This window comes from Acanthisitta chloris, unplaced genomic scaffold (assembly GCF_000695815.1).
Source record: "Acanthisitta chloris isolate BGI_N310 unplaced genomic scaffold, ASM69581v1 scaffold14349, whole genome shotgun sequence".
Lineage (NCBI taxonomy): Eukaryota > Metazoa > Chordata > Aves > Passeriformes > Acanthisittidae > Acanthisitta > Acanthisitta chloris.
The window spans coordinates 5,815-18,830 of record NW_008690936.1 but is presented as its reverse complement, the minus strand read 5'-3'; the positions used below and the strand labels follow the sequence as shown (position 1 = coordinate 18,830).

Sequence of the window (13,016 nt, the reverse complement as noted above, 5' to 3'; positions counted from 1 at the left end):
ATTAGAGCAGCAGTGAAGAAGCTGTAGCTTAACACCCATTCCAACTCACAGTACTAACTTCTCTCTTTGCTACACTCTACTGCCTTTGTTTCACTTCTTTATTTCAGTTCTAGATCCTCTTTCTCTGATGCAAGACAAGGTTAGCAAAGAGTCTAGCAACAAGTTTCATCTTGTAATTATGTAGTTTGTTGTAATTGTTCAAGCAGCTTGATAAACCACTGTGGGTTTGGGTGTTCTTTGTCCCCATTCTCCCCCACCCTGAAGTGCTGAACTTCTGTTTGGAACAGAGCAGGGAATGAAGCAAGTAAATCCCTTGACCCCAAGAAAACAGAATGACAAAGATTGGGTCATCATCCTGACCATATCTGTGCTGTTTCTGAGGATGCTCTAAAGCCATCTTAAGGATGGCTCATTGCTGGTCCTGCTACCAGACTTGGAAGACTCTTGCAGAGTTTTCCAAATGCATCTGCTCAGTGGACAGCACAAAAACTGATGTGACAGCCACAGAGTGCAGGGACTACTCATTTCCTTGTGTCCTCCAATGGTAACTCTAAAGTCTGTAAGGTAGATGCAGGCACCCAGTGGCTTCTTAGCACCTTAGCAAAGAAGATAAGCTAGTATTTACTGGGGATGGATTGGCCAGTTTGCTCTTTTAGGAATCATTTCCCAAATATGATCTGTGCATGGTCTGGCAACTAGTCATTCTCTGTGGGATACCAGAAGTAATTCTGGCAAAGAAGTTTCTTTACCCAAGCACTGCTACAACTACACTGATATCCAAAATGCAGAAAACCTTTATAATAAGGTCAAATGGTAACCTCCAAATAACCCTCTTGGGCTCTGCTGGCATGGACAACAGCATGCAGTACAATGGAAACTTCTGCTCTAAATTAGACATGCAGAGTTATGCACCAGGTCCTGGTAGCAAAGAGTATGACAGGCACTGAGACTGGGGCATGCACTGAACTAATTATGCTTAGTTCAGCAAGGCAACAGAAAGGTGTGGTGTGCAGATATATTATCCTAATACATTCACAGTAGTAAAAGACAGTTTAGCACATTTGGTATCTATAGCCTGGAATATCATATACAGTCCCACAGCAAATAGATCTACAGCAAATTTGCTGTGAGTTTCTCATGTATTTGGGCAAAAATCCCAAAGAAAGATCACTACTTCTAAAACAAGCTGGTCAAAGTCTCACCACAGGCTTTCAGCACTTCTTGCTAACAGAAGAACTTGCTTTGCAAATCTAAACCTCGACAAAGCTGCATAGTGTTATCAGATCATGTGCACACAAAAGAAATAAAAGTCCCCACAAAAAAGGCTGTGCTTCAGAAATCAGGTTATTACTTATAGTATTTAATTAAAACAAGTTTTGATTGAAATACATTTGCAGTCAACTTTTAGTTCATAGAGCTTTTAGTTCAACTGATGGGGTTTTTTTGGTCCTTTAAGGGCAAAGATACTTTCCTTTCAAAATAAGATACTAGATCCAAGAGTACCCAAAAGAACTCTTAATAAAAGCAGAAGTCTTTTTAGTCTGAGTTCTCAGATGTTTGGTCCTAAAAATCCTTCACTTCTTAAATAATACACTTCTAATTCTGCAAAAACCAATTAAGGTAGTAATTTTGCTGTTTTACTCAGTCTGTCGTTGAAGTTGATTTTTTTCTGGTTGAAAGAAGTGTTTTTCAAGAGCGATGACCAATTCATCGAGTTCCTTCTTCAGCTGCTCAACATCACTGGGAAACAAAATCCACACAAACATAGAAAACTGTCACAGTGGAGAAGCTAAAAAGCACATTTTCAGTCTGAGGGATTCTTAGGCCTGTTGCATTGTTTTAGACAAACATTTTATATTAATGCTAAAAGTATATAGACTTGATTTCTTATGGTAATGCACTGATGTTCACCCCAACTGATGTGCATGAAGACTTTAGAGAAACACAAACCCACAATATAATCTGACATACAACAGTCAAATTGAGTTCAGAAGATCTTCTATCACTCAATATATGTGACTAGAAGTGTAAATTTCATACTTGCAACAGGATTTTCAGATGAATTTTCATCTGTGAGAAAAGATTATTTTCATTACAAAAGTTAATAATTACTTAACTTTAAGACTATATGATTTCCAAGGCTATCAGTCAAGGATTAATTACTAAACATAAGAGAGTTTGAAATGTATCAGAGCAGTTTATACATGGCTCTATCATTTTAAAGCAACTATGTATGTAAAAAGAAGGTGAAAATAATTTCGTTTACGGCATAATGTTTTTCTTGATGTTGCTTTTACTGAATGCAAACTAAGTTCAAAGGAACTTCAGTGACAACAATTTGTCAATAAACTTTGCAGAGCTGAAGCTTTATGCAAATACATTCACTAAAATAATATTATTTGACTGTGGAGAGTCTCTATCCCAGTAAAACAACACCAAAAAGCCACAGAGACTATTACACCAAATTTACTGCTATAAATGACAATACCTGTTTCCAGGAGGTGCACAAATTTCAGAATAGTATTTGATCTTTGGTTCTGTCCCACTGGTTCTCATTGTGGCCACTCCTCCATTAGCAAAAGTGAATGTTATCATTTGGCTACTTTTACTAGTGGGAAGTATCTAGAATATCAAGAATATTTGTTTAGAAGCTTGAGAAGAAACTATATATAAATCCATGACTTGATGGCATATAATATAACAAAAGTATCAGCCAAAATAAAGCTTAGTTCCGTTTTCTTCAACATTGTGGTCTTGAGGCCACAATGACAGCCTTGCCCTCAACCCATAATCTGGTAGCAGTACCTCACTGCTAGGTAGCACCTTTCAAGTCCAGTCAACCTTTCTTACTGCAAATAGAAATAGCTCTATGATGGCATTTGCCAGCAGGAAAAGAAACAGAGATTGTGGAAAGATAAAGAATCCAATGCCACATCTCAGTAGACCATTTAAACTTACCCTCACAAGAAAATAATGCCAGATCCTCCTACCACCCGTTACAGACTCATCTTGGACAGGAAAAACACCACAAACCCAAAGAGTGTCCCACACACCCCCCAAACTTTAATTTCCTCATCATCCCCAATCTGATTTATTTTACGACTCAGTATGTAACACAAAGTTTAGAGTATCCCTCTAAGGAATTTTTCATGTGTATATACATATGTATACGATTTATGTGTAATTCAAAAAAGATACTTACAGCCTTTTGATCTGGCTGGCTGCTGTCATACCCAGTAGTTAGATCCCTTATTCCAGAAACTTTAAATCTACCGCAAGATTTTGGGTATGTGTTTTTTCCATCGAAATTTCTAAGGTTGTCAAAAAGCTGTTGGATGACTTTAGGATCATGGCAGATGAAATATGAAGCTTTGGTAATATGGAAGCCATATCTGTGAAGTCACAGTGTTAGTGAATTCAAGCAGCAATGTTCTTTTTAGAGTTGTACACCATACACATTACACAACCTTCCATAAAGCAAGACTATACTCATGGTCACCCAACTGTAGCACCAGTTCACACCCTCACAATTAAAAAAAGGCCTCAACAGCTTAATTGTCCTATTTTACATACTTAGATGTCTCTTTCTTTTAATGATTAAAAATGAGAATGTTTACTGCAAAACCAGAAAAAAATAAAATATACCAATATTGCCTTGATGAGCTCTAAGCACCATAGCAAGGGAAGAGATTAAATCTAAATAGCTTCTTGGACTGGATTCCAGCTGACTTATTCTGAGTAAAGCACATTCTAGGCTGTTTATTTCCAATCACACTTCAGAAGCTGCTCTCCCATTAAAGTGTTTCCACTAAACCAAACCATTCCAAGCGTTATCTCTTTACCCTATCTGTTTGCTGGTAAGTAATGTGATGCAGAATATGCAACAACTAATGTCCTGCCAACACTGACTGTCCTGCTAACTGTCCTGCTAACATGCAAAAAGAACATGTTGAAAAACATACAAGCACAGACTAGTTGTTTAAGTGAGCTCTTGCTAAAGATCAAGACTCAACAAATATCCTTGATGTAAGTGAAAATCTGAAGAACAGAATCTTTTGTTAGCACTAGGATATTCATCCTAGAAAACCGAAAGGTTCCTTACATAAAGTTATATTTATGGACATCTTGCAGGACAGAAGCAAGCTGGCTTCTATGAGCAGCATAAATATGCCAGAGCTACTAAGACCCATCCTGCCATCAACATTTTCATGTGTCTGGCTCATTTAAACAGCAAGAAGCACTATAATCCCTACAACACAGCATTACTGCTGGCCCAAAACCAGCCCAGGCTGCTGTAGAAGGACCCAAGTGTACAATTTCTCAAAAGGGAAAAACCAGCCCAGTCTTCTGTAAAAGGACCCAAGTGCAGAACTTCTCAAAAGGGAATAAGCTTTCAGACAAGCAAACGAAAACTCCCAAAAAATATCATTAACTACCAGGGAATTAGTAAGGTAGAATTATTTTTCAAATACCTTAAAATGACACAAAAGGCAGTCAAACATATGCATGCCCATAAAGCAGGAGCACTTTCTGGAAGATTACTATCAGTACAGAATTATGTTAATAATATAATAACCCAAAGTTTATGTCTTCATATACTATAGGTTGCTATTGAGTCCCTATTAACCCCTGTATGTGAAATGGAGAAAGTCTGAAAATTAAACAATTAGAACTGAACTCACTCATCATAGACAGCTTTCAGCTGCTGAGTCAAAGACAAATTCCTGGTTGCCAAAAAGCTAGCCATCTCTGCAGTTATAACAGCAGCACTGACACCATCTTTGTCCAGAACAGCAGGACAGCACATATAGCCTAAACAGAGAACATTATATACATTTTATGAAGAAGCAAGATAAAATAGGGGTTGAGAAGGTTAATCAAACTAACATCTTTTAAAGGAAAAAATTCACATTATGATAGTACAGACATTTTAGAGTTAAATCCAAAGTGGAAAAAATTGAACTTCTAATCTGTGTTAATTTTGATAAGCAAGGTATTAATGGAATTTCAAGACAGAGGTTTGCAGTGTGTCAGTGCCAATGCTCTCGAGTACTTTTGGAGCTCTCCTGAAAGATAAATACCACACTGCAGGAGCAATGCAAGTATAGCACATTGCCTCAATGTGATTACCTTACAGAGTAGCATAAGGTAACACTGATAATTGCCTGTGAATCACAGAACCAGTCAGGTTGGAAAGGACCACAATGAGCCATCTGGTCCAAGCTCCCTGCTCCAGCAGAGCCATCCTAGGGCACATGGCTCAGGGTTGAGTCCAGATGGTCCTGGAACACCTTCAGTGAGGGAGAACCCATGACCTCTCTGGGCAATCTGTTCCAGAAATTAGTGATATTTTCTCTGGTTTTCAGGTACTGCTATACCTAAGAAATAACGTTATAGCTTTACAGTTTCCTCCTCATGAATTCAGAGCTTTTATTAATGGCTTTCTTTCATGGCTTTCTAGTTTACAAGTATAATCTGGGGGAGTTTTAACTTCATTTTATTCATGTTTACACTTAGCTTAAAACTGTCAGGCAAACATACTCAATTCAAGCCTGAAAAAAAGTGTTTGTTTCTTTTTTTAAATTTAAATAGCTTCTGAAGAATTTGAAGTCCAAGTCTACATAGCCATGGTACTGCAGATACATGCACCTAGCTCAGACCAAACTTTGTGTTAAGTAGTGATACAAAGGATTAAAACCAGTAGTATCACTCAGCCAAATGGCTGATTATCTATTATTCACTAGAAACACATCCACTATGTTGAGAGCACCTTTTTGTTGCCATATTACTTCTTTACTGTGAGAGTGACAGAGCACTGGCACAGGTTGCCCAGAGGCTGTGGAGTCTCCTTCCCTGAAGATAATCAACAGCCATCTGGACACAATCCAGAGTACCACACTTAAGGTGACTCTGCTTGAGCAGGAAGGTTGGATCAGATGACCTTCAGCACTCCTTTCCAACCACACTCACTGCAATTCTGTGCAATTCTCTCATTTTCTGCAGTAGTTCTACTTTCACTCTATTGCAGGGTATGAAAACATAATATTGTTTCTTACCTATTGCCTCTTCAAATGCAAAAAGAACAGCTTTTCCCTGGTCCATGAGCTGTTTGGCACGGTTGCCCATCCACTTGAAACCTGTCAGTGTTTCCTACAGCAGTGAGAAGAAATAAAAGGCATTAAAAAGAAAAATAATGTGTTACAAAGATATGACACTGTGTAGGAAAGCAAATAAAAGAACATGGAGTAATGTATAACACACTGCTTACCTCAAAGTGAAAACCTTCCTTTAGTGCAATTGCTCTCAGGATTTTGGAAGAAACAGTACTGGATAACATGTAGACATCTTTTATGGCACGAGTATCCCTATTGTTATTTTTCCAGCAAGTGAAGATCCACCAGCCTAAAAGGGCTCCCAGTTCATTTCCAGAAAACACTTTCCATTCACCACTAGAGGGGAATAAATAATAGAAAGTACATGAATTAAAAGAATAATACTGGAGGAAAAAAATAATCTATTGGTTCTTCTATCCCTGAATATTAACAAATAAACCACTGCCTCTGAATTCCAAGTAACAATAATAAGGTATCATGGGTTCATTATGAACAAATGAAGAAATCCCTCCCCCAAACATTCTGAAATGGTTACCTTCCTCCTCCACATGGTTTATCTAAATATGCAACAGTGATATTTCCAGCATATTTTAAGTAAAACAAAAAATCCAGGAAACAAATTATTAAAAAAATAAAAATCAGTGATTAAGACAGGCACAGAGACAAAAAAAATACAATTTTCAAGTGATCAGTACTTTTAGTTGACCTGGTGACAAATACTTTTTTTTTAAATCACAAATACATCAATTGGTCATTTGAGAAGATTGGAAAAAAATCTCAAATGGGTAAAAAAAGAAAAGGTTAGTATTGATGTGTTGCTAGAACAGAAAAAAAAAACCTGAAGGAAATAGGGAATGACAAATGTCAAAATTGTCCAAAAATTCCCAGTCATACAAAGGGACAAAGACACTACCAAACTGACAAAACCAAGACCTACAGAAACAGTACCTGTTGTGAAAGAGAAGCAGACTCAGTCTCCTGCACTTACTGATGCCAACAGGCACAAAGCAATGCACAGCGGCAACTTAGTGTAAGAGCCCTCAGAGAGTGTGCTCTAGCAGGAGTTTCTGTCAAAGAAGAAGTACAGATACTGTAGAAGCCTATATTAATATTTGATTAGTGTTTGAACAGCTACAGCAGAAGTCTGAGAGGACGAAGGACTGGAAGTTAGGAGACAACTAAGACTGGCTAAACACCGAGCACAGAGGCAGCAGAATGAGAGCACCATGCTCTCACTGGCAATAAATCCAATAAACTAACACCCTCTCTTCAAGCTTCTGATAGCTTTATATTCTTAGATGAAAACAGGAGTGATTTTGCATTCTTGTTTTAACCCATCCTAACGAGCACAAACTGAAGCTTTTCATGCCTTTTCCTCAATGCTGAATTTCCACCTGAGACTGGCACGGACCAAAACCATTAAATTACAGGCATTCCACTTAACATTGCCCAAGACACAGCAGAGTGTGCCAGCTAGACCATTCTTCTTCTAAAGGCAAAGGAGCCTCCTTAGTTCATGCTGTAAGGCTAATGAATTGAAAAGCACCTCAAAACCCCGAAGAAAACAATGCCACCTTTGAAGCTGCTACAAGACTGAAAGAAGTTACCTGGTGAGCAAAATGGGTGTTTGCACTGTCTCCTTTGACTGGGCTTTTGCAATTTGTCTAACTGATACAGACTTGACTATCTGCATCAACCACAACCACTGAGGACATCTCATCCCTTGGGTACCAAAGACTGTTGCCATACTTTTGTATCCCTTTTCTGACTCCATACACAAGGAATTCATATATACTATTTCTGCTCCTAGCCCAGCAGAAGACTATCTCTGCTCCTCTCTGAGCTGAAAACCTTTTTTTAAAGATTTGTAATACCTAACTGCTCAGACTAGTTTCTGCTTTATCAAGGCAGAAAAAGGAGAAACATCACTATGTGTAGATATGATACCAAATGCAGTACTGAAGCTTCTTTTCATCCTCAAATATAATCACAATACATATCAGGGGCCATGAAATAAGGGAATGGCAAAATTGAGTCAGAACTATAGGTTGAATTCCATACATACAAAAAATTTATTAGAAGCCCCTCTTGGAGCAAGTCTATCTTTTGTGACCCTGTTCTTTGACAGGATATACATAAATAATGCATGCATAGCTGGTTCTTAAAGGCAAGAGTACAAATGAGTCTGACAAATCTACTAGTACCAAACACTGACAAACCTTAAGGTGAAATGCAGGTATGTAACGTTATGCAAAGAAGTGAGGAACTGAGGAAGAGAGGCCCAAATCATGTAACAATTTCTAAAACATCTGGTCTATCACTATTCAAGAAGGAACTCATGCTAAAGAACAGAGTTTATCATGGAATTATAAAGGTTCTCTTGAATTTCCAAGTTGTTATTTAATAAACATAGTATGAAAGTGATTATCAGTCTTATGTGGAAAAGTTCTAACTGAAAACCTACCTTTAAAAAGGTACAGCACAATCACAATTCACATGGTTTTGTGCAAGCCTCAAGCACAGGAAGCATCAAGTATTTATTGAGGCTTCTTTACAGTGTCTAGTCATGATTTCATTTCCTGCCCCCACTGTGGTCTGCTTCATATTGTCCTCTCACATTTCTATGTGTTTTCAGTCCAAAAACAATCATTGTGACTACACTTCCTCTGCAACACAGGTAGTAAGAATTCTCCAAACAAGCCTAGTCTTTGAGCAAAAAATGTCAATGGTTTGCATTTCTTTATTACCATACCTCTCCTGTTTCTCTGCCACTGCAAGTCGATCAGCATCAGGATCATTTGCTAAAATGATTCTTGCCCCATCTTTTTCAGCCAAAGCAAAAGACAACGTCTGCAAAATGGGCAAGCAGAACAAGATAAGCATCAATATCCACAAATAATATTTTCACTGTCTATAGGTTTTAAGTAATTTTCCCAATTTATTTAATCTCAAACACCCAAAATCATTATGTCCCTATCAAAAAAACCAAGAACTTCTAGCCTGGCAGCAATAGAAGACTGTCAGGACGTTTAACTTTACCTACATCATTCCACTTCTGTAGCCTGAGTTAAACACTCAATCCTTCATTAACAAAGTGTAGCTGAAATAGTTGTAGCAGAAATTCTAACCACATGTCAGGACTTCTCCTGCCCCCTCCTGGTGCTGTATCAGAACAAATTAGTCCTTGCATTTCAGATCTAAATTGTAGGAACCTTCCAAAACCAAGTGTGAAAATTATGGTTTTTTAAATTAACCATCACTTTGTTCCTCATGCAGACGTTACCCATTCTGTTAGAGCACGGAACAAGTTAGTTATAGCTAATTACTACTTGACTGCTCAAACAGAGTTATGTCAAGCTAACTCTTCACTAAATGTAATGCTATGAAAACAAACAAAACAGACCTTCCACCAATATCTATAGCTGTGGCTTCCAGCAAAAAGGAAACACTAAGACATTGCAATCATTTAAAACAACTAAAATGAATCTACTTACCAGAACACCTTTGCCTTCTTCAGGATTTGGATACTTCACTGTGGGAAAGTCTGGATCAGGATCTTTCTGCTCCGGAACAGCAAAAGGAGGGCTAAGGTCAAAGGCCTTGAAGGCCAACTGCACAAATTTATGACCTACGCCATGCACAGAAGTATGAACAAATTTCAGGCTTGTTGCCTTGTTTATATTCCTGAAATAAAAGGGTAACAGTAAACTTGGATGGGGAAGAATGTTCTACACAAAACTGATTATGTTTGGAAACATATAACTCAGTATTCTATATCAATTTTAAAACTATAAGTTAAGAGGAGGTCAGACTTAAAAGGTAATGGCTTGAAAACTGGCTTAGCCTAATTTTTCAACAATACAAGTCACTCTTGATATGCAACTTCCTGGTATGTGATAATTACCAGAATAAGAGAGACAGTATACTGTATGCTCCCCAAAGGAACCAAGTGGAAAACAAATACAACTAACAAGACTCTTCAACTCGAGAATTTAGACCAGTTCCAAAGACTGTGAACACTGAACCAAGAGCAGCGTGAGCACACTCATCTTCATCAAGAACAGCACTGCAAGCTTAGGACATACCACAAAGCATGCAAACTGCTAAGGAGACATTTAATTCCAATTCTGAAAAAACAGTGTAATTTCTCACATAGCCACAGCTTTCTAGTAATTCTGACTTTGTTTCTAGCAAGACTAAGAACGTGGTTCCTGGTAGTCAAAATTTTGACACAAAATCAGCAGATCTAAAAGGCTGCTGCTCATCTAATACATAAACTGATTCTAACTGTTAATCACAAAGAGAACCATTCACTTCATTTTGCTGAGTGAAGTTTTTACTGAGCAAGTGACAGGAATTGGCTGTTGCAAAGTGCTGAAGGCCACCAGCAGCACAAGCAAGGCCTGAATGACAAAGTAAGACCTCCTTCTTCCAGAACTGGCATAGCAGGCTAGTTCAGTGTCTCTCTCACAATCTCATTTTAAGACTGCTGGGCCATCAGTTGGGCTCATCTCCAGCTGCACAAGATAGCCCTAGTCTTGCTGTGGCATTTGTTTGATACCTGGCCATGAAAATACAGGGAGGTGATATAATCAGAAACTAAGGGCTTATTTTGCTGGGTTAGACTTCTGCCAGGCCAGTTTTATGAACTGGCTTACTATGGCACCATGCAGCTGCCAGTGCTACCACAAAAGATGACGAGAAGCCATAGGCAGAACTAGGTCATGGTAGGATCATAGCCACCCTTGCTTCCATCAATTTAAACTGCCCCACTAAAATACTGGATGAAATAGCCTGTATTCTTAATGGAATTAACACCAGTCACCTGTAAAAGCACTGTTTCTGTATGTCTTTGAAATATTCCTTATTGACTGTGGCATATGGATCATGAAGTAGCAGGCTGCTGTCAATCAGTTTGTCATTCCAAGCCTGAGGCCATGGTTCTTGGTTCTCCTCAATAGCCTGAGAAATTCCTTTGTCATGAGGGGAAATGATCTGAGCACCGTTCTCCCAATAAACCTAGAAAATAAATAGTGCAAGCCAGTATTTGATCATTAATATTGTAGGATAGTTTTGTTACTTTTTCTTGGCTAAGGTGCACTACATTCAGTAGAGTATTACAGTATATTAAGCTTAAGTATACCCAGAGTCTTGTCCTGTTCGTATTTTCAGTCTTTCTTCCCAAATCCCATTTTTGTTCCATAAAAAAAGCTGTTAAATTTTATCAAAAGGTATCAAGATCCATAATGAAACACAAAACAAGACCCAGTTATTTACTGAGAAGTTTCCAAAATACCAAAATGGAAGCTAAGCCTGCATATGACTAGCCCAGCTATGGAATGATTGGTGCCAGTCAACTCAGTCATGTTTTTTTCAGTGGAAAGCAGATTTCTCTCATAGAGAAAACTTACACTATGTCACTTATCAAAAGAAAAATACAGTACACAAAAATAAAAGAAATTAATTCAAAATGTTTTGTACAAGCAATTCAAGTTTCACATATTTTGAACTGTCTTTTTTTTTTTTTTAAACTGAAGAGATCTTTTAAAATCATGAATTGGAGAAACAGTTAACAGTTTTGAAAATAGGTTACTATTTTAAAGTGTTCCAAGGTGTGCAATGGTATGACTTATCTACCTGTTTTCTAGAGCAAAGATTTTAATTATGTTCTGAGCATACATGCTGCTAGCTTTAAATACATACATCTAGAAGAGATAAGACAATTAATTTGGTCTATACCATGATAGGAACTATATACAATAGCATTAGTCTCTCTACATGGAAAAAAACATGTTTAAAAAGAGCCAGAAAACAGATCATCTAGGAGTACCTTGTAGCCATTGTCTTGTTTTGGATTATGGGAAGCTGTAACCATAATTCCAGCACAAAGCTTCAGATGAGTTACTGTGTATGGCTGCAACAAGAGAAAGTTGTCTGAAGTGTAATGTGCAAAACATTACATACTATTTATTCTCATGCAGATATAATACTTCCATACTGCTGAATGAAAAGTAAGCCAAGATGCAATTCCTATACACTGACCGCCTAAAGCAGAAGCTCAGTAGTCTTTCCTCCACCATGTATCACAACTTTAGCCCTTGCTTTTTCTTATGCATTTTCCCATTTAAGTTTTTAGTGTTGTTTCAGACCCTTTGTGACTCTCTAGAGTAGTGTATTTATAGAAGAAAGCCAAATGCATGTGTTGCCTACTGTAGAATAACTTGAGGTGCCTAAGGTCTTAGAATGTGCCAACAGAAGACCACATGGGGCACAGAACTGCAACTAGAGCAGTCTCATTCACACTGTCTTTTGAGAGCAGCCTGTGGAGCAACTATTTCATTGTGGTTCAGAAGAGAATTGTTTTGGAGAGAGCTCTTACATATTAGCCCAAACCAGACTGAGTGAATTAAAAATAAAGCATTATTTGTGACCAGAGGTCCAATTTGTGTTTATTCCTGGCTCTTTATTTAATAGTGAAATGCAATCAACTGTAGTTCTTGCAACACTGCTTTAGGCTGCACTAAGAAGAACTTGACCCTAAATCTATGGAAATTTGTATCAGTACAAGAATGCTACATATAAAGACTTCATCCCACTATGTTCTGTTTGCAATGCTCACTAGAGCAACTGGTACAGGGAGAGATTGTTGCTTTTAGTTCAAGGGACAAGAGCAGGGGGTTCTCTATTGCTCTGGTGACCCAGTGGGGCCAACGGGGACACATCCAACAACCCTCCTGGCAAAACATCACTGCACTCCAACAACCTGCTTTTAAAAAAGGCTATTTTGGGTTCAGTGCCCACCCTCTACCTATCCCCCCAGAAAAACCAACCAAATCAACAATCACAAAACTGAATGTGCCTGTATGTTCGACTTCAGACTCCACAGCAATCTAGAAGTTATGA

The 13,016-nt window shown here is 38.1% G+C and overlaps 1 protein-coding gene across 1 annotated transcript in view; it reads right to left on the bottom strand.

Moving 5' to 3' along the window:
* Positions 1-1,347: 1,347 nt before the first annotated feature.
* PGM2 (phosphoglucomutase 2) overlaps positions 1,348-13,016 on the bottom strand; it is a 13,461-nt gene continuing 1,792 nt past the window's right edge. Inside the window, exons 4-13 of the mRNA XM_009082032.1 lie at positions 11,944-12,027; positions 10,939-11,132; positions 9,608-9,797; positions 8,866-8,963; positions 6,269-6,449; positions 6,057-6,150; positions 4,683-4,812; positions 3,203-3,392; positions 2,489-2,622; positions 1,348-1,740 (exon numbers count right to left, since the gene is read on the bottom strand). Of these exons, the coding sequence (XP_009080280.1) occupies positions 1,638-1,740; positions 2,489-2,622; positions 3,203-3,392; positions 4,683-4,812; positions 6,057-6,150; positions 6,269-6,449; positions 8,866-8,963; positions 9,608-9,797; positions 10,939-11,132; positions 11,944-12,027 (1,398 nt within the window). The 3' untranslated portion in view covers positions 1,348-1,637. The remainder of the gene's footprint in view (positions 1,741-2,488; positions 2,623-3,202; positions 3,393-4,682; positions 4,813-6,056; positions 6,151-6,268; positions 6,450-8,865; positions 8,964-9,607; positions 9,798-10,938; positions 11,133-11,943; positions 12,028-13,016) is intronic.